Source organism: Simochromis diagramma, unplaced genomic scaffold, assembly GCF_900408965.1.
Source record: "Simochromis diagramma unplaced genomic scaffold, fSimDia1.1 OVJJ01000413.1, whole genome shotgun sequence".
Classification (NCBI taxonomy): domain Eukaryota; kingdom Metazoa; phylum Chordata; class Actinopteri; order Cichliformes; family Cichlidae; genus Simochromis; species Simochromis diagramma.
Window position 1 is genome coordinate 1,970,885 of NW_024386948.1, and position 19,732 is coordinate 1,990,616.

At 41.3% G+C, this 19,732-nt stretch overlaps 2 protein-coding genes across 2 annotated transcripts; both read right to left on the minus strand.

Annotated features, from left to right (window-relative positions):
• Window positions 1-1,480: 1,480 nt before the first annotated feature.
• Window positions 1,481-14,190, minus strand: cyyr1 (cysteine/tyrosine-rich 1). Its single transcript, XM_040038305.1, has 5 exons — window positions 14,134-14,190; window positions 8,748-8,835; window positions 8,006-8,144; window positions 5,938-6,101; window positions 1,481-3,212 (listed from the first exon to the last, which is right to left on the minus strand). The coding sequence occupies exons 1-5, from the start codon at window positions 14,188-14,190 to the stop codon at window positions 3,079-3,081; spliced, it is 582 nt and encodes a 193-aa protein (XP_039894239.1). The 3' UTR covers window positions 1,481-3,078.
• Window positions 14,191-17,037: 2,847 nt separating this feature from the next.
• On the minus strand, window positions 17,038-19,726 carry LOC120737550 (amyloid-beta A4 protein-like). Its single transcript, XM_040038337.1, has 5 exons — window positions 19,665-19,726; window positions 18,913-18,987; window positions 18,660-18,818; window positions 18,131-18,259; window positions 17,038-17,979 (listed from the first exon to the last, which is right to left on the minus strand). Exons 1-5 carry the CDS (start codon window positions 19,671-19,673, stop codon window positions 17,863-17,865), a joined length of 489 nt encoding a protein of 162 aa, XP_039894271.1. The 5' UTR covers window positions 19,674-19,726; the 3' UTR covers window positions 17,038-17,862.
• Window positions 19,727-19,732: the final 6 nt, after the last annotated feature.

Here is a 19,732-nt window from a genome sequence, read left to right on the forward strand (position 1 = left end):
ATGACAGCACCATTTTTTTTTTTGTAACGCGTAGGCCACTGAACATGTCTGAAATCAGACAGGCATCAGCACAGGATTGAGTAGATGGCGTGTAAAAATAGGCATTTTCGCAGTGGACAGTCACAAAGCGCTGTTCCTGGCAAAGACCCTGTTTAAAAAAAAATCCATAAGCAGCGATTATGTAGAGCTCCGTGATAATACATAACCAGTGTTACTGCTCGCATGTTAAACTCTCCTATATGGCTTAAAAAGAAAGAGCAATGAAAGGCAACAATGCCAGTCAAAGCTCCTGTTGGCTTCCCAGTTTCCCCTCGATAAATGCTGCAGTGCACCGCCGCCATCTTACTTCTCTATTCTCGCCCATCTAATACGTGGAGGGCGTTTGTGGCGTTTTGTTTTCCCGCAGAAGCTCGCATATTCGCTATTTTATTTTTACATTTTCATTGTATTTAAAGCCCCGTCATCCCAAGCTTTTATTATTATTAACGTGAGAGAATTACGTTTTTACTTACACTTACAAAACAAACAAAAAACACGCCCACTGCCAATAAATTAGCCCCGGGGATATAGAAAATGAGACAATACGCTTTTACGTTTATTCACCGTGATTAGTATAACGAGATTGAATTAGCGCAGATGACCACTGGACAGGAACAGATTCCGTAACCATCTGCGCAGTGTCACTGGCTGGAAATGGTTCGCTGGCAAACCTGACCGGTTTGTAACGTTTTAAATCACAGCAAAACGAGCAGTTTCTCAGTTTTAACGCAAAGTGAGGGGGAAAGGGAAACACATAGGCTCCAGGTTTAAGTCAAAGGTTTCGGCGCTTGTCTCCTTTGTCACAAAGATTCAGTAAATGAAATGAAATTACACTTAAAGCGAGGGTATTTAAATTAAACTACGTGAATACATCATTTGTTTCAAATTGTACTTGTTAACAACAGACAGTGAAGCATGGTAATGAAATAGCCTAGTGGATACGCGAAATTGTACTAAATATTAACGTCGCCTCTGATTTAGGAATCCAAAAGAATTCATGTTTAGCATTCAAGTTAGCTTGATTGTTTTACATTACACTTCCGGTTACAGCCTTCAACACAAAACAAACTGCGCATTTATATTCAAACACACCGTGTTAGGAGCAGTTTTATAGGACAGAAATAACAGCTTGTTGTTGATGGATCGGTAGACACAATACATTTACCTACAAACATTCAATTCCTTCTTTAAAAAAAAAAAAAATTAAACAAATCTAGTCTAAGCTTTATATTTGAAGGAACAACAGTTCAACTTCCGGTCTCCTTTTAGCTACCTCTAGCTCGCTTGACTCAGCTGACATCAACAATATGGTGGAGGGGGATAAATGCTACAAATTCTCACACATAGGGAAAAAAATGAAGCTTTTCTCTTACCTCGACAGCCAGAGCCGAAGCCGCTAAAACCAGCAGCAGTAAAGCTACTCGGTCCCCCATGCCTTTTCGCTAAAACAACGCTCCTACAGGCTAGCGTTATACCGCACCGTTTTCTACAGCTTTGAGTCAGGCGAGAAAACGAGTCTGCTCAGCGCCGGTGTCTCCCGTTGTCTGCTGGTGAGCGATACCGAGGCTGTACAGCTGCTCAGCGCCGGATCACCTGACCACGGCAGAGTGGGATTAACGCACACACACACGCACACACTCGCTATCTTCCCGGCGCGCACACGTTTTTTTAAATCGCTCGTTGAGTTTACTCACACGCGCACATAGCCTACTTGCGCGCGCATGTTCCCTTTTTTATTTTAGAGCAAAAAACAAAACAAAAAAAAGTCCCCAAGCATTAAGTTTCTTTTAACTGAGAAAAATAAATCTCCCAGTATTAGTCATGATTAGTATTATTCTGTTTATTTTAATGTTAGCCTTGTTTCTAGCTTACTTCACTATATTGAGCAACTGTAATGCTGCTATTATGAATCACTGGATTATATTGTGAATATTTGTATTCCTGTTATGAGTTTTTGTTATTAGGAAAACATATTAAACAGAAAAAACCCAATAAAAGAAGTTGTATTATTAATCATAGTGTAAAGGAATACTGGAGTTAAAACTTTAAACACATTTTATTTACAACAGTTATTGGAAACAGTAACAAAGCACTTTATTTACCTCACTATATTTATTACATGGTTTAAATCCTTTCCATCATTCACAGTCAGCCTGGGAAAGCGACCTCATTGTGCTATGGCTGAGGTCACTCTAGATTAAAATCTTTAAATCAGCCTTCAGCTGTAATTCCACCATGAATCTGTTACTGTGTCAGTTCAACAGTTTCATAAAACACAACAGAAAGACATGTTTCTGTTTCAGTGTGACCACAGTTCATAACATGTTTTTTCAAGTAAGACAATATAAAAAAACAAAAAAAAAACAAAAAACAAAAACCAAAACAGTTCATTAATCCTTAAAAGCCATCCAGGCCATTAAGATGGGCATTATTATGAATTATATTCAAGTCTTTATGTGACAGGTCCAGACCTGCATTTAAAAACAGACTTAATTATCAATGTACACTTCAGACGCTGACATAACTCAAGATTTAAAACAAACAAGAAAAACCCATGAGGGCTTGATAACTTTCTGTAAGTCTACACTGTGTCCAGGAAAGACTCTTTGCCTCAAGTGATTCGAGCTTTCTCCCCTCTGTGCTGACAAAATGATCATTTGAATGCTTTTAATGTGCACAGGTGTGGGGGACGGATAAGGGATATCGGTTATTAGTGGGCAAAAAAGTACCAGCTGCAGGCCAGCAGGGCTGCTAACTGTTAAGTCTATCATCAGATGAGTTGAGGCTCTTTGGCCAGCTTGACCCACATTTGTCAAATGATTACTTCCCCGCCATGTCCTCAACTACAGAGCAGCAGAAATACGGGAAAGCTGAACCGAGTGCTCTGGCCTGCCAGTTAGGTTTGTGTTTCAGTGTGGAAATTTTTGGTGGTCACACCCAAATTGCAACACCAGCTCGCTGCTTCGGAGTTCGGATTTGCACAGCCGTCTCTGTGTCTGCGAATCTGGGCCGTGGCAGCATGTTTAGTGCAGCGGGTATTCACTTTCGGGTGTATCCAGGGTAAGGAGGCGGCGGGGAGTAGTTAGCTGACCTAGGCTGTGTTGGGGTGTAGGGCGGGGGATGAAGGGATGGAGGGTACATCTCACAGTCGTAGGTGTATGGAGGCGGTGGACCTGTGTGTGAGAACAAAATTGACAGTAAGCAGGCTGGTCAAAAAAAACAACTCAGTTATTCTGTAATAATTGCAGGCTTCACATTTCTTCTATATTCAATATGAATGAGGCCCACTGAAGCTCAGGATGCCTGCCCCAATTTTACTGCAGGTTTCACACGACAGTTGCACCCTCTAGTGGTTACATAGAGAAACCACATTCTTTGGTGCCCATGCTGAATGAAGGAAGAAATGGAAATACTGTAAAAAGGCACTTTAGTTGACCCCGTCTATTAATTTCACTGAGGGAACTTGCATTATTCACAAGAACAACAAAGCTGCAGATATAACAGAAAAGGGGTTAAGAGGTTAGAGCTTGCAAACAGTCACATAGTGGTGAGTAAGGACTTTATTTTAAAATGACTAGAGCTGATAGGGAAAATAAATAAAAAATGAATATCAATCGAAAGTGACTCACTTATGGGATTGGAGTAAGCAAGTAATAGCAGCAACTACTCCTCACACCCAGTGGAGAAACAAGCGTACGTTCATTATACAGTACATGCACTGACATTGCACTGTGCTGTATTCATGAAACATGATCAGAGCTGCAGGGCAGCGCGGCGAGCTCTCGGACAGTGTAACATCAAGGTGATACGCAGAGAAGAATGAAACATTATAAATAAATAATGAGCCCCAGAAGGACAAAAACAAAACAAAGTAGCATTCCTTAGGCTGGAGAGTATCATAGAACACAAACTATGATGCGCAGACAATGTACCTTGTGAGAACAAGGTGGAAACATTGTTGCCATTTTCTCCTTAAGCAGGAACAGAGTGTATCAGATGTGGAGCTCTGAGAGCAGGGAGAAAAAACAAGCATAGAATCTAGCAGATAATGAAAGCTATTTAAAGAAAAGTACTTATTTGTCTATAATGATTAAATAGTGGCCATGGTAAATCTGTTTGTGGTCCCGGTGGAGCTTGTAACATAATATGCCCCTTCATTTTTCTTTTTCAATTTTATTTTTAGGTGTCGCCTGAGGCCAGTAGATAAGGTTTCACCATACCGAAATCAGTGTAGCAGCCTCATTTGTGCGCAAGTCATCATGTAGACCCAAATGAATTACTTAGACTGCTTCCTGATAAACTATAGTATAAATAAAACTTCTAATACTAATAATATATTCATATATGACAGATTTGTTACAAACAATTGAGCAGCATTAACTAATAAATATCCTTAAAATGTTTGATTAACTTGGTTGTACCGCTTTTATTATTGTTCAGTATTGCCCTTTAACAGTTATAACACTAAAAGTGCACATGTGCTTCAGTATATAGTATTGTTCCGGTGCCCAATCTAGAACCGGCAGATGCAGCCCACAAGATGTGTCCTAATGTTGTTCTTATGGGAAATATCCCAATTCTGGGTGCAAATGCTGCGTGCTAATCACGCTGAAAAGCAGACCAGCTCTGATATGGAGCAAACTCAGAACGGGACTAGGGGTACCATTTTGGTGTAAAAAAAGGCAATAGTTTGTCCAGAAGAAATGCTCCAACTCCAATATGCTTTCAGCACCGTCTACAGCACATGTAGCATAATAGGATCACAACTAACTAGCTTGAAACCCCAAACCCATCATTAACATTAATTAATGATTTTAGTTTAAAAAAAAAAAAAAAATAGTTACAGCTATCAGTGTTCAACAATAGTAGAGCCTGATCGATATAGGATTTTTAAGACCGATACCAATATTTAATGATTTAATGCTGACGTGTGTAAAATCTCACCACTAGATGTCAGTAGAGTGTAGTCAACTAAGCTGTTTTCTTACCGCTACCAATACAGGCAGATAATACTAGTTATCGTGGCCGCTATACTACAAACACATTAACTTTAGATCCCCATAATGGCCACAGACAGCCAGCATGTTTCTAATACTGTTTGTACAAACTATATAATAACATATTTAAATAATACCAACACTTAGCAATGACTTCAAAACAGATTCGATCAATTAAATATTTTGCAGTACTTTACGTTTTTACCCCAGAGTCACCTCGAAAAGTCTGAACACTGTTCATCTGTATTGGGTGTACTAAGACAACAAAACCGCAGTGGCACAACACCGGCTCGTGGTCAGCTGTCCAGAGAAGGGAGGGGTCACATGTCTAATCTGCTGACAGTAAGTAATTGTGACAATATCTGTAATACATAAGCATGTTTATGCACGTTTCTGTGTGTTAGAGCACTGATTTCAGTTCTGGAGATGCGGCTTTAGGCGAGAAGGAAGAAGATGACATTTTAATAACATGTCCCTTTCCTTTACGTTTTCACTTCTTTGGTGAAGAGGACTACTTCTCCGTTGATAAAACAATATTATGATCCTTCATATCAAGTCTGAAGGTGCAGACACAAATTGAAATTTACCTAAGCAAATGCCTGTTTGTTTACCCGGTATACACAAATATTGCCCTCTGGTGGAAGCACGCCTGAGAGCAACACTTGTGACATAGTTGAAAGGTGTTTCTCCTCTCTTCTTTACTTTTTACCATTTGATGAAAATGATGATAGATGACAATATTGACCTATTGATAAATCTTTCTGTCTTAAAGAGTAAATATCTAATTCTCTTGCCCCTTGTATGCAGTTAAAATCCAATTAACTTGATGTATTTTAAAATATATATAACATAGACATGGTATAGGACACATCAAGTTGTGTGGTTGTGTATATTGTCCCACCTGGATAGCCCTGGGTCACAGTGCTGATGTTATAGGAGGTGCTGAACACGCCGACCCGTGCACCACGCCCGTTCTTCATGCACATGCACACGCACAGGAATAAGGCTGCCACGGCCCCCATCAAAAACACCACACCAAAAACAATACCAGAGATGGCAGTGCCCCTGGAAAAAAACACACACACACACGCACACACGTGAGAAAGGAGGCAGCTGTCTCCAACAGACATGCTACCCAATATTTCTAAGGTGCTGCCATGGAGATAAACTGCAGCATCTGATGTAACTCGGCTGTGTGTGATATGCGTGTGCCTGTGACCATGTGACTGCAGAAGATCTTGTGAACTGGCACTGGAAAATAGAAAAAGGACTCATCGCTGACAGGTTTGTTACATCTTCGTGGTCAGCATGAGTCAACATGTCAGCCAAGGCTGCTTTGCAAATTCTGAATATAATCAAGCCTTAAAAGGTTATCAGATAGAATTGGTACAAATATACACATAAGATGGAGGAAAAAAAAAAAAGAAGGATACAGTTACTTTTTTACAATTACCATAAATTCAATTTCAATTCAGTTTTATTTATATAGCACCAAATAAGAACAACAGTTGCCTCAAGGCGCTTTATCTTGGAAGATAAAAAAAACCAACAAAAAACTAGAAAAACCACAAAAATCAGATGACCCCCTATGTGCAAGCACTTGGTGACAGCAGGAAAGAAAAACTCAATTTTAACAGGAACCTGCAACAAGCTAGGCTCAGGGATGGACAGCCATCTGTCGTGATGAGTTGGAGGTGAGGGGAGAAAGACCGGACAAAAGGCATGCTAAGACTTTAAAGGTCTGAAAGATATGTTAAAGGAGACCTACATCCATCCTCCATTGTCTTAAGGGTTGTCGGGGGGCTGGAGCCTAATGAGAGCTTGGATGCAGCCTGAGCAGGCCACCAGTCTATTGCAGAGCTAAAGGGGGACATGTTAAACCCTCACTTTAAGCCAATGTACTTCTGATCGGCTGCCCCTCATTAACAAAAGATCTGAACTGGGCTGACCATATTAGGGATATCTGCTCTTACTGACATCACATGGAGCCAAATATTTTTTTTTAAAACTGCCAATTATTATTTTTTTTTTAGACCAGTCTGAAGCCCGAGCCCTTCACTTGCAGGGACTATTTGCACATGCAGTGACATGATTTAAAACTGGCCATAAAAATATAGGAAAAGCCCTCAGGTCCCCTTGTATGCGCTAAAGCAGCTGTGCTGTGCAGATCAACTGAATGTCTTCTGAATAGCTCCGACCTGAATGAGTTCTCTCTCCTTTAAATAACCTCCACACTTGAAACGCAGGCTGAGAAGGAGGTGTAGATTCCAGTCAGAGATTCAAATACTGAGGGCTTTCTTAGCCAGCATTTACTGACTGAGCAGATTAAATCATTGACCTCCTTTTTACGCTTTTAGCACCAAACTACCTAAGCACGTCAAGCTCTTCCTTCCACTCTTAGTTTTATGGTGACAGCAAAAGAAAAGAAAAACTAAAACAACAACACAGTAAACACAGCCATCAGATAATGCGTTCTCTTATTTCCAGTAGGATCCGACACAATACATGTAATGTGACCGCGAACTGATGGGAGATAATTGCGGCTTCCCGGCAACCAAGGCTGTTAAAGGCTGGACAGCTACACCGGGACCTCGGGTCAGTCCTTCATTTATGATGAAAGTGTCTGACAAACAGATTTTCCAGCAGCTACACCTGCATTTTGTTATCAGCTATATTTAGACACAAAAAAAGGGAAAGGGTGATGGCAGTCTTAACACCACTGCTAGATATTTTTGCCTTTACAGAAATCAGGACCTTAAAACTTGAGGAAACTCCAACAAAAACACTGTCTTTGATATCTCTGTGTTGCTTCCGGTGTATGTGGGGTGACGTGATACTGTAAATTGTGGTATCGATCCGATATCAAGTAAATACAAAGTATCGATCCTGCTGGGCTAGTATCGATCCAGTACCAATACCATTAATATCGATAGTATCGATATTTGGATTAATCCCCCACCTCTACTTACGAGAGGACGTCTCCCACATAGGCGTAGTAGGAACAGCAGAAAGGCGGCGACCCATCGCAGCAGTACTCTACGCAGCCCTCACACTGGGCCTCGCTGCCACCTGTAACACACACAAAAGCAACCACACACTGGTTACAGACTGCTAATGCAGGATGTCATAGGTTTGTGGAGCCAAAGAAGTGCGAGTGGACAAAAAGGTGAAGCCTGAGAGATAGTTCCTTCGATGAAATAGTGGAAATAAAAAGTCACAGAGCATTGTCAAGGTGTTAAGCTGCCAGTGTACACTTCAAAAACTTTTTCATTCAGGTCTTGCCAACACTTTTTGATCCTTTCCCATCACGAAAAAGAAAAAAAAACTTCAACACTATAATGAAACCTCTTATGAACTAACCCCTAAGTACACAACCTCCAACTGGCAGCTTCTATTTATATTTCAAGACAGATTTAAAGGCACTGCCTGCGTTAAATGCACCTGCGGAGCATTCAGGGAAAAAGAAAAAGAGAAACACACACATTAGGGTTTTGTTTCAGTGCACTCAGCCAGCCCTGCTTTCCTCCATCACAATGTTTCTTAATAACAGCCAGCGGGGACAAAAAACATTTTAATTCAGTCTTCAATTACAAAGAAAAATGTCACAATGGCCTATGAAAGAAGAACCTCCTGATGGCATAAAACAGCAAGGCCACGTGCCGTTCAGGGTTTCACCGTTGAAAACTACATGTGCACGGTTTATTTTCCCACACGCAGGCTGGACCGAGGTGGCAAAACAGCCCACGTGTCCCACCGGCTGAATCAAACACTGTAGGCTGATGTAGGATGACAGACAAATCTGTGACACAGCAAAAAAACATAACACTTTTCATGTGATGACGTACCAGTAATATTAAATTTAGATCGTGTTAGGATACCAGAACCTTCCTTGTCTTAAGGTTAAGGTTTTTAAAGCTTATTCCATGGGCTTGAATATAACCCAGCCACTGGTTAATAAACTATATGTAAAATAAAGAAATGACCCTATTTTGTAAGTGTTTTTATGACGCTGCGTTACTGTACCTACATTAAAATCATTTCAGTGGTTTCTGCAGCTTCTACCTGATGACAAGAATCTTTTGATTAGCTTAAAATGACTTGATATCCTTCATGACAGCTATGTTTGACATATTATAAAGCCAACAAGTCATTTACAACGGTTTAAATACAGGCAATCCCTTTTGGTACTTCACCAGTCCCAAGCCTGGATAAATGGGAAGAGCTGCGTCATGGAGAGTATCTGGCATTAAATCTTGGTGAGGTCATGTCGTCATTATTGTCTATTGTGGCTCTGTCATGACAGAATTACTCATTTCCTTGTCTCAAATAAATAAATAAATCACAATCTCCTCCCTAACGATGAAATTTTCAGTTATTTTAATCGGTAATTTTCATGGAAATAAGAATGTATTAAAATCTTGCTTTTTATGATTTGCGCTGTGGCTTTGTTGTGAGAGAAATGACACATTCCCCTAGCCACATTGAATGTCCAATTGTGGAAGAGGAGGGATTGGGAGCTCTTAAACATGATAAATCGACTAATGGTGCCAGCAACCTGTTAGCCTGGGTCCTTCTATGTATTAAGGATCAGTGTTTGAGGTGAAATTAGGCAGCTGATCTTGTTTCCTGTAAGCATATGCTGCAATCAGTGGACTTGGAATGGGGAGTTTGGACTTCTTTTTAAGCAAACCCTTGGCTTTGTTGATTATCCAAAGCTGAGGTCAGTCCAGACAATCCCTGGCCTTTGAGTCCTGTGTTTACATCAAAAACAAAGACACAAGCATGAATAGAGCGAATTTACCCAAGATGAGATAAACGAGATAAGACTTGAAAACGAGATGTTATAAGTTTTTTGATCTTGTTATGGCTTGCTTTTTCTCGGCCCTTGATGACTGGCACATACAAACGCTTCTAAACACTTAGCCTGAGGAAGCAGCTTTTCCTGACAGACCCGCCCTGTACACGCTGGCCGCAGTGTGGAGCGTGGGAGTTAGATGCCAGTCTTTGTCTATTTCCAAATCTTTGGGAAATGGCTCTTGGATGGGTGCTGGTAGCCTGTTTGTGTGCACACTGCAGTGTTTCAGCCTGGGGGTGGACCAGCCCTCTCCCTTTATTAGCAAACCTTAATGCCATTATGCCTGTTGGCAGTGCCAGTGCTTCGCTCTCTGGCATGCTCTCCGCTGCTCACACTGCAGTTTGAGGTCTTTGAAGGAGAAATCCACTTGACACTAATGTGTCTTCTCTCATTTTCCATTTTCTTATTTTCCGCTTTCTTGAGCTCAATTTCACCTGCATGGCATCCACTTCTGTTCCAGTTTGAAGTTGATATTTTGCAGAAGGCCTTTTTGACAGCCCTCACAGAAGGAGGGGGTCGTTTTGTGTTTAAACCGGTGTCTCCAGCATATTTGTAGACTGAAAAGCAATTGCAAGTGAGTGAGTTTTAACTCTGAGAAATGTGCGTGATTGTCGACTGTCGAATTGGTCTGGGACTGACACCAAAAAACCCGCTGTAGTTTTTTTTTTTTTTTTTCCTTTTTTTTCTTTGTATGTTAATCTAGAGCTTAGACAATTAGTCCATTAATTGATCAGTCATTCCATGGAAAGCATCAACTACTCGTAATTAATTAAAATCCTCTGTTTACAGCCTGTTTTACAATGAATCGTATTGATTTCTCATAAAGCTGTTATTTGTATACGAACCGGGATTACTCGATTTCACGAATAACCCTTCAAAATTAATTACTCAGTACAGATGTGCACTCAAATCAGTAGTTTGGATGTTTTTGGAAACGAATCAAAACTCTTAAGTGATACATTGGCTCATTGCTAAGTGTAGTGACCAAAATAATCAGTTTAGATTTTTTAGTTCTTTTTAATCATCAAGAATTATTTAAGTGAACTGCCAAGCAATTGAAAATAGTGCTAGGCTGTCAGGCTGTAACTTTTTTTCCCCTGGATATTGTCATATGCCCTTCTTTTATCTGGCTTTAATCCCGCCTCTCCTACCAGCTGTGATAATATTTGGTTATGAAAAATACTGGTGCAAACAGCACATTGTCCATCCTGGTTGTGTCAACAACGACGACGTTGATACCGCAGCACTCCCAGTTAATGCCTCTCCCCTCCCCGTCTGACCAAGAGAAAAGAATTCCTGACCTTTTGTTTCTGTTGTGGTAAACTGGGATGACACCTATCTGCTTGTTGTCTTTTGTAGCTTTGTGTCTGTCTCCACCTAAAAAAACCTGAGACAGCTCATAGGGGTTTTTCTTTCCAAGTAATGCGCTGTCCAAAACAGCAAACAGTGTTCATTTCCCATTGTATCAGAAATGGGTGCAGTTCACCAATCACTCCCTCAAAAAATGGTCCTCATTGAATATAAGTGAATAGAGCTAAATGGCCAAGGCAATTACAGCTGAATGTAGACAAAGAAGCCCAGATTTTAGTAAATTAAGATGTGAAAGGAAAGTCAAACATGCCCAAAACACACCAGCACAATAAACCTTTAGATGAGTTGACTCAAAACTGAAAGTTAGACACGCATGTTATCAGGTGGCTTGTGGTGCTGTGACGTACCTAATACTTAAAGAGAAGTCTCTTACTGTGATCAGTTTTGCTTCTAATAAAGAAGACACTGTGAGACAGTGTGAAACTGTAAGTTTAAGTATAGGAGGGTCTGTTTAGAAATGGTCTGCCTCAACCTTATTCTAGCGTTTTCCTCTCTAGACTCCCTCCTTTTCAAAGCATGGTAGGAATCCGGTAGTGCAGAGGCCAGTAGCGAGGTCAAAGGCTTGCATTGTGTACTTCAGCCTGCTCTCTGAATGAAATATTGTGGACAACCACAAGAAGGTTCGAATAAATCCATCAAGTATCTGAAGGTTGGACTTCCTTTGAAGTCTGCAAAGTATATCTCTGCAGGTGCATTAGTACTAGTAATCTCAGGGTTTTTTCCATCTAGTTTTAAGTTTAGGATTGAGTCAAGAACCTGCTACACTGACTGTAATGGAGAGTAGTACGAGGCATAAATTGCCAAGTTGTATAGGGGAGCTTTTGTTGGTTTTCTTTTTGGTTAATGTGCGGTTGTGTTAATCTGACAGTTTTTGATGACTCTGTCACACCACGGCGCCTTCATTTTCAAGACATTGTGTCTCACTAATGCGATTCTGCAAGTCAGTCCTCCAGAAAAAGCCTTCGCCTCTTCTTCCTCCGCCTCTTTGTGTCTGGCTTATAATTAGCTCTAATAGGTCAACATGTACTTTATTCTCAGGTTGTCTTCAGGGAACATTCTTCCTCCTCCCTTTTTTTTTTCCCACTACACGGCAGCACCATTCATCACTATTCCACTGTTATTTATTTCCATCTGTAAATATCAACGCGCCATGAAGACAAACTCTTCATTTCTCTGCTGCTGAGTAAGCAGCTGTTTGGTACAAAATCTGAATAATAAGCTGAGAATCAAGTCGCCCTGACCTGCACAATCATTCAGCAGCTGCGCAGAGTACATCCAGCACAGTAGTCATGCCACATCTGAAAGTGCATCCCTGCCATTTCCCATCAATGCGTCAAAGCTCCATCACGAGTGCAGCATCTGTTTGGCTGTGATTTGTTGTATGGAACTGGCTTTCCACTTAGATATGACCTGCAGTGTGATGATCTGACCAATGACAATCAAATTTTAATCTTTTTTTTTTTTTTTTTTACCGCACAAATGCAGCCTTATCAGAGCAGGATGGATGACTCTGCATGTTAACTGAGTGTATAGTTTCACAGTGGTGTAACACATGGTGCTGCAGTCATTATGTTACTATATATGAAGTCTTTCCTCATCATCATCATCATCCCCATCACAACTATCATGACTCAGACAGGACTCAATGTGTTTGACAGGCTGCCTTGCTTGGAGGTTTGTAATGAACCAGAGAGGATCTTCTACGCTAACCTCAATACTCGGAGGTCCAGCTCCCATTTTTGTGCTGGCAAGGTTTGACATTTGCTAAGGGGTCTTGACATATATACTGCAGCTCTATAAACTCACGTTCATTAAACTAGAGTGCCAGTTTAATGGTACTTGTCTTTTCTACCCCACTATGAAGGATGGTGGGGTAGAAAACATCTGCCGCCAGAGACATTTTAAAAGAGATAATTCTGCAAAAGGAAGGTAGGTGGTGGAATAAAACCTTTTTGTGGTCTTGGTGACGATTTAAAATTAAAGTTAATTTAGACAATGCTTCAAAAAACTGTTCAGTTATGTGCCTGGAGGCCTTGGCAAGAAGCCTGCTGAGAAGAGAGACTTGCTTTGCTAGGACCAGGTTTGATTTGCACGAAAGTCTTTGTAAGGTTCTCGCTGCCTCTCTGCTTGCTGTCCTGTTTTCTTATTTGCAGACCATCCAAAAACATGCTGCACCATCACAAATCTGACACATCACGATTACATTTCAACTTAAAAAGTAAATTTTCTTTAATCATGAACTTGCAGGGCACAGTCCAGAAATGGCATTATGCTTGTGGTGCTAATAGTTTTCTCCTTGCTGATGCTAACTAGCAGACGTGTGCCAGATGCTGTTGACAAAAAAGGTCAGAAAGCTTTCGAACGCACAAATTAACAATCAAAAATTCAGGTTGCAGTGATTAAATATGTCCTTTGATAATTGTGGATTAAAGATTTGATTTTTGGCCTATGAACTGAATTTTAAATCATAATTAAATATGCATGCATCTTATTTCAGCTCCTGACAAGGTATACACAAGCAAACTCTAATGAACAGCAGAGGCTGAATCTTTAAAAGTAACCGTTCAAATGTTTCCCAGAGCCACAGTGCGGCTGGAGATGGAGTTTCCATCATTCTCGTATGCAGCTTTTTTTTTTTTCTTTCTTTTCATTAAATGAATGTAGACTAAGAAAGTGCTTTGCCTCAGTATGTGTCTGATTACTGCAGAGGTTGTGGGCTTTTTCTAAGATGGGTGAATCTTCTAGGGAAAGTTCCTTCCTAAGGAAGGGGGGGGGGGTTTGTTCTGTTTTTGTTTTTGGTTTCACCATCTCTGTCGATGCATAAAAAGCCACAAGGGTCCTTGTTTTTAAAGCTTATATTTCATCACTTACAGAAATGATCTCATCCTCTACTGTCTCGCTTCCCCCTTCGTCGTCTTGGGTGTTCATGGTTGCCATAGCAGTACAGCCTTCCCCCAAGTGCCTGGTATAATTAGGCTTTTCCATGTTATTCCCGCTGTTCTTCTTACCCGTGTCTAGATTTTCATCACAAGAATTTGTCACTTTTGCTTTTATTCTGAAAAACCCGTGCTTTCCATGTGTTACTGGTGTGCTTGTACATGGAATGGGATGTAGATGCACAGATCAGAGGGTTTATGAATCTAGTACCTCTTCATGTCAGGCGGCACGCCATCAATTGTAGATGACAAGTGCTCTCGGAGTCCAACTGTGAAATTGGAACACTTGTTTCAAATGCCAAGCTTCTGTGTGTGTGTGTGTGTGTGTGTGTGTGTGTGTGAGTGAGAGCATGATTTGTGCTGTGTGCAAGCACAGCGGAGATTTGCACCAAAGAGCGAACGGGAATTCTTGACGGCGTTGTGCTATTTCTGGATCCCTTTCCTGTTTGGACTCAATGATAGAAGCGGGCTTCCTGCATTTGTGCAGTAAACCGGACCGATGCAGAACAAGCCGTGTGTTTGTTTTTGCGTGGATGGTGGGAAACCACTCATTAAAAAAATCCCAATTGTTTGAAATGACAATGACAAACCCCGAGCTGCTTTCATATCCATTTGAGATTTTAGAAACAGAATTTGCCCACCTTGCTAAGCTGGTCAGTTTGTTGTCCTCTGCATGTAATGCAGTTAAGGTTAAAGCAGGAAAATAAGAACACTGCATAATACTAAAATCTACATTGCAAATACTGGTGTGGTGCTTTAGCATGTTTGTCCCCCCCTTCATTTACCTCCTGTCTAGAGATCACCAAGACCCCAGGCTCCTCACTCGAACAAATAAGACATTTCTTCTTGGCTGTGATATCTTTTTTTTTTTTTTTTTTTTGTGTCTCCCATCAATTTTGTGCCAGCTAAATATGCAAACATGATAACAGATAATTTCTGTTTCCCCAGGTACAAATCGGGGTATTTAAAAAAACAAACAAACAAAACCCCAAAGCAAAGCGACAATCAAATAATCAAACACTAAATGAGTATTGACATCAGCCAGCTGAATTATTTTAAGCAGTGTCCTCTAAAATTGATGCTAATGAATACATTACGAAATGTTTTTTCAATGGGTGGCACAGTGGTAGCGGCTTTGTCTGCATTGTCGTCTCACAGCAGGAAGGTCCTGGTTCAAATCCTGGCTCTACCCTGGCCTTTCATTTCTATGTGGTGTTTGCTTGTCCTCTAAGTGCTACCAGCGTCCTCCCACAGTCCAAAGACATGCATGTTAAGTTGATCCATAAATCTAAATTGGCTGTAGGTAGTTCAAGTCCTAAAAGTGTGTGTATATTGACTCTTTTTGGTTAAAAGTGCACAAGTTTTAGTGTAATATTCTTTGAGACTAAACAAACCCCAGCAATGCCCGTCTATTTCCATGCCCATCAGTTATAATTGGAAATTCTGTTTTTCCTTTGGTCCATTTGTGACCACAAGGCTTTAACTTGTTGTGGGTTGGTTGGTTTTGTAACTCTGGCCACTGACAAAAAAGCTGACATGGTGATAAAAGTCAATAACATTCAGAAATGTTTGCCCACATAATTAAACATTTTAATTACAAGAAGCTGTAAAAAAAAAAAAAAAAAAAAAAAAAAAATTCCCACCGCAGTCCTGCACAGAAGCGTTTGATAGAAATATTTAGTGTATTTGTGCATATTTCTGTTGAAGCAAAAGCGGTTTTGGTCATCTCTGATCTAAGTTTATAAATTAGTCACTGTATTTGTGTGTCTGTGGGCATCAGCGATCAGAGGTCCATCTGTTTATGTTGGCATGTCGCTGCAAAGTGACTCCTGCCTGAGTGGTGTTGAGGTCAGGGCCAGTTTACCAGGCCGGTACAATGGCTTAACGTTTAACACACACAAACGCATGCACACGCAGTGATGTGCAAGTTACAGATCAACCAACCCACTTCCTTTCAAAGCTAAGTAACCAGATGATGAAATTCCTGCTCCCCGGCGACTTGGATAATGGTGTTGCCGCAGCCAGAGGGAGGTTATAACAAGCTGTTCCCTGGGGTTGAGACCAGCCTCTGTGTCCATGGTGATTATAACTAAGGAAACCAAAAGTCCTTCCATCACCTCTAGACAAATTAAATGGGCAGAAGTCAGATGTGTGTTTCTTACACACTTCTTAATCAGATTTTAAACAGATTTGTCTGAGATGCTAATTCCAGGGGAACCCCCCGAGACAAGGCTTAATCGCACTGAATATGAATGAAGATAATTCTTCAAACAAACTTAAATTCTCCTCTCAGACTGTTTGCAAACTTTTTAAGAGGAGGACTGTGGGATAAGCTGCGAGTAAGGAAAAAAAAAAAATAGATGGCATGCACATGAAGAGAACATATGAAGAACACCAGTTAGGGTGTCGTTGTGAAGGTCATCGACACAGACAGACGCGCTTAAAAGGAATTAGCCGTCAGTCTTGATCCGAGGAAACATTTGATTGTGTTCAGAAATAAGTAAGGAAATCTATATTTATCCCATACTGATGCACATCTATTGATTTTTTTTTTTTTTTTTTTTTTTTTAAGCAATGCCTGAATGGACATGATGCACTGTTGTTGAGGTGCTCGGGTTTCATTAAAACCTGATTTAGCTCCATATGCCCCACCTGAAGCTATTGGAGGATGAGCTAAGCAATCATCCTGCTCCCAGATTTTTTTTCCTTGTTATATATTTAGATCAGAGCTTCTGTCCTGAATAACCTAAAAATGTTTGATGACAATGATGTTTATTTAGTTTTTTAGATCTACTCTGTAATTGAATTTCTGGTCGACAGGGAGGGTGAGGGGAGGGGAAGCAGGCCGAGAAAGGAAGGATAGAGGTCAGGAGTCAAGAGGGGAGAGAAACAGGAGGTGGAAACAAGAAAGGAAGCAGTATCATTTATTCACTTGTCATGTGACTCTATTGTTGTTTCAACACAATATGGTGAGAATATTTCCGATGCCAGTTAGAATTAAAGAGGAGACTAATTTGTTTGCTAAATGATTCTTTAAATATGAAATCCCACACTGTCTACCTACGCAAATGTTTCTGTGTCAGAAGGGAGAGACCGCCTCAGAAGGAGAAATCTTCCTTTAACAGACCTGATGTTTAGCAAAGGCTGAGTGAGGGGTTTCTCTTCTGTGTGTTTGTTCCCGTTTTTTTTTGTTTGTGTTTTTTTGCCGGGCGGTACAGACTGTGACAGACTGCGTCTCCAAGATAGAGACACAGATGGCCACATGACGCACACAACTCCAATAAACCCAAAAACCCACAGAAACCTAGCAAATGGAGAGGAGGGGGAGGGGAGGGAGGGGGATTTATCTTCCCAGCGAACAGTTTCATTTGACTCCTAACAGAAGAATTAGGCCAAATGGCTCCAATGCCCTCATCAGAGAGAGGGGAAAAATAAAAAAATAAAAGCGTTTTGCAGGCTGGAATTTAGAGCATTCAATCTCTATTACATGTAATCAGACCAGTGCGTCTTCCCCTGCCTTTCTCCCACCCACGGGTCATCTCCACTGAGTCTCGGTTAAATGTACGTCAGCGTCACTCCCTGTAGTTCCATCACATTTGCCTGGTCTGCATTGTGTTTCCTTGTGCTGATTTTAAATGGCTGATAGTGGAAGTTCAGTGAGTCTTCAGTGGAGGAACTCACCGACTTGGTCCTGGATATCATCAGCCACACCGGGCACTTTGTAGAGGAGTCCGAGAGACTGGTTCATGCGCTCCTCAATAACGCGCAGGTGGGTCAGCACCTTTTACACATATCAAATAGGATGTTTTTTTTATGTTTCCCAGAGAAAAACAAAAAACATTCAACTGAAAGAGCAGGAAGCACAAAATCAACATGCTTTACACTAAAAACAATAAAGAAGTCCAATCATTTTTCAGCGTGTTTGATGCTACCTGAGGTCTAATCTGGGCGGCCTTCTTGGGATCCACCATGCGGACGTGCTCGAAGTGTTTGAGGGTGTGTTGCCTGTCCTTCTGCTCAGCGCGCACGTACTTCTTCAGCAGGCTGAAAACATGACGGGGCTGCAAGAGACAGCGGAAACAAGACAGCTGGTTAAGAGCAGAGGAAGCAGAATGAAATCAGTCACTTCAAGCCTAGCCTTTTAAAAATTTCATTTTGATTCTGTTTTTAGAAATCTAATTTTGAAAGCCTCCATAAAAACTGGCAATGTGCAGTTGCACTGTAACAAAACACAGAGGTCTAGCAAAACAGAAAACATGCGGGGGGATTTATTTATGCAGCAGGTCAGATAAAAGGGAGCCGTACTTCAAAAGAAAACAGAACGAGAGATGCAGAGATGAAGAGCCGGGAGTGTTAAAAAGCAACCTGGAGATGGTTCATTTTTCCACAAGACACACAGTTTATTACAAAGTGGCTTTAATATGAGCAGGAGAGCATTGCTGAGCTGTGCGTGCCGCTTACCCGGGGTGGATCCTGCTGCAATGCAGTCAGGTAGCTCTCCAGAGCCAGGCGGCGGCGGTCGTTCAGCAGAGCCTCCACCCGGGCCATGTGAGTCTCCACCAGCTGCTGGCGCTCGCTGGCTGCCTCTTGCTCCAGTGCTTCTACCTTCTCTTGGAAACGCTATAAACACACAAAGGAAATTACCAAGTGTGCATCAGAGAAGGAGGAGGGGAGGACGATGACACAGCACACAGGCAGAACATGCTCGCCTTACCTGAATTACGGCCTTCTTTTCAGCACGTGGAAGAGTCTTGGCTTCCCGCTCGGCCTCTTCCCACTCCTTCATCACCTGAAGGCAAACAAAGGAGGGAAAGATGAAATAAAATTAAAAACAAAAAACTGTCAATCTACTGTCATCTTTTTATCCTTCACATGGTTGACATGCAAGTGAGGTTTTACTTCTCATAGGTGTCAAAGAAAAAAAAAAAAAGTGTGATATCGGTGCTCAGAATATGAGCAGGAAGGAGTTTCCCCTGATAAAAATCACAGGGTGTGGATGCTTGCTTAAAGACCGGTGTGGTGAGGATGAAAAACAGTTCGTTTCCCCCTTTTTATGGTCAGTTACATCCCCTCCAGAACGATTATTGCAAATCCTACATCTGTTTTGCCCTCTCTGACTTATTTGGGGGATTATCCAATCCTATTCAGCCCTTTACCAACCAAAGTGTGAGCATATATGAAACGATGCCTCTCTCGTCTGGAACTCTGGAAGCTGTCGCATCGCGGCGGGCCATCTGGCTCTCCGCCGGTTGATTAAAGAAAACAATTAAAGTTGAAATGGCTCAGTCGGCTCACTCAGGAGGGATTAACAAACGCACCTACTTGTTTTACTTGACATACCTTCTCTTCTCTCGCCATTTTCTATTCAGTGAAATCTTTGTCCTGATACTCTGTTTTCCCTGCACATCACATTTATTAAAATGAATGTCTAATGAGGAAAATAAATAAATTCCAGTCTCAGAGTACCTGGGACATTCTCTCACGGTGCTTGGCCTCCAGACTCTCTTTGGCCTTCTGGAAGTGTGCATTTCATT

Excerpts from the sequence above, each read along its gene's own strand:
- cyyr1 (XM_040038305.1), bottom strand. The coding sequence starts at position 14,190 with ATGAACACCCAAGACGACGAAGGGGGAAGCGAGACAGTAGAGGATGAG. Across the intron at positions 6,102-8,005 it reads TATGTGGGAGACGTCCTCTC|GGGCACTGCCATCTCTGGTA; the intron begins GTAAGTAGAGGT and ends GTTTTTTTCCAG. Across the intron at positions 3,213-5,937 it reads TGTGACCCAGGGCTATCCAG|GTCCACCGCCTCCATACACC; the intron begins GTGGGACAATAT and ends TCTCACACACAG.
- LOC120737550 (XM_040038337.1), bottom strand. Across the intron at positions 18,819-18,912 it reads AAAAGAAGGCCGTAATTCAG|CGTTTCCAAGAGAAGGTAGA; the intron begins GTAAGGCGAGCA and ends GTGTGTTTATAG. Across the intron at positions 17,980-18,130 it reads CCGCCCAGATTAGACCTCAG|GTGCTGACCCACCTGCGCGT; the intron begins GTAGCATCAAAC and ends TATGTGTAAAAG.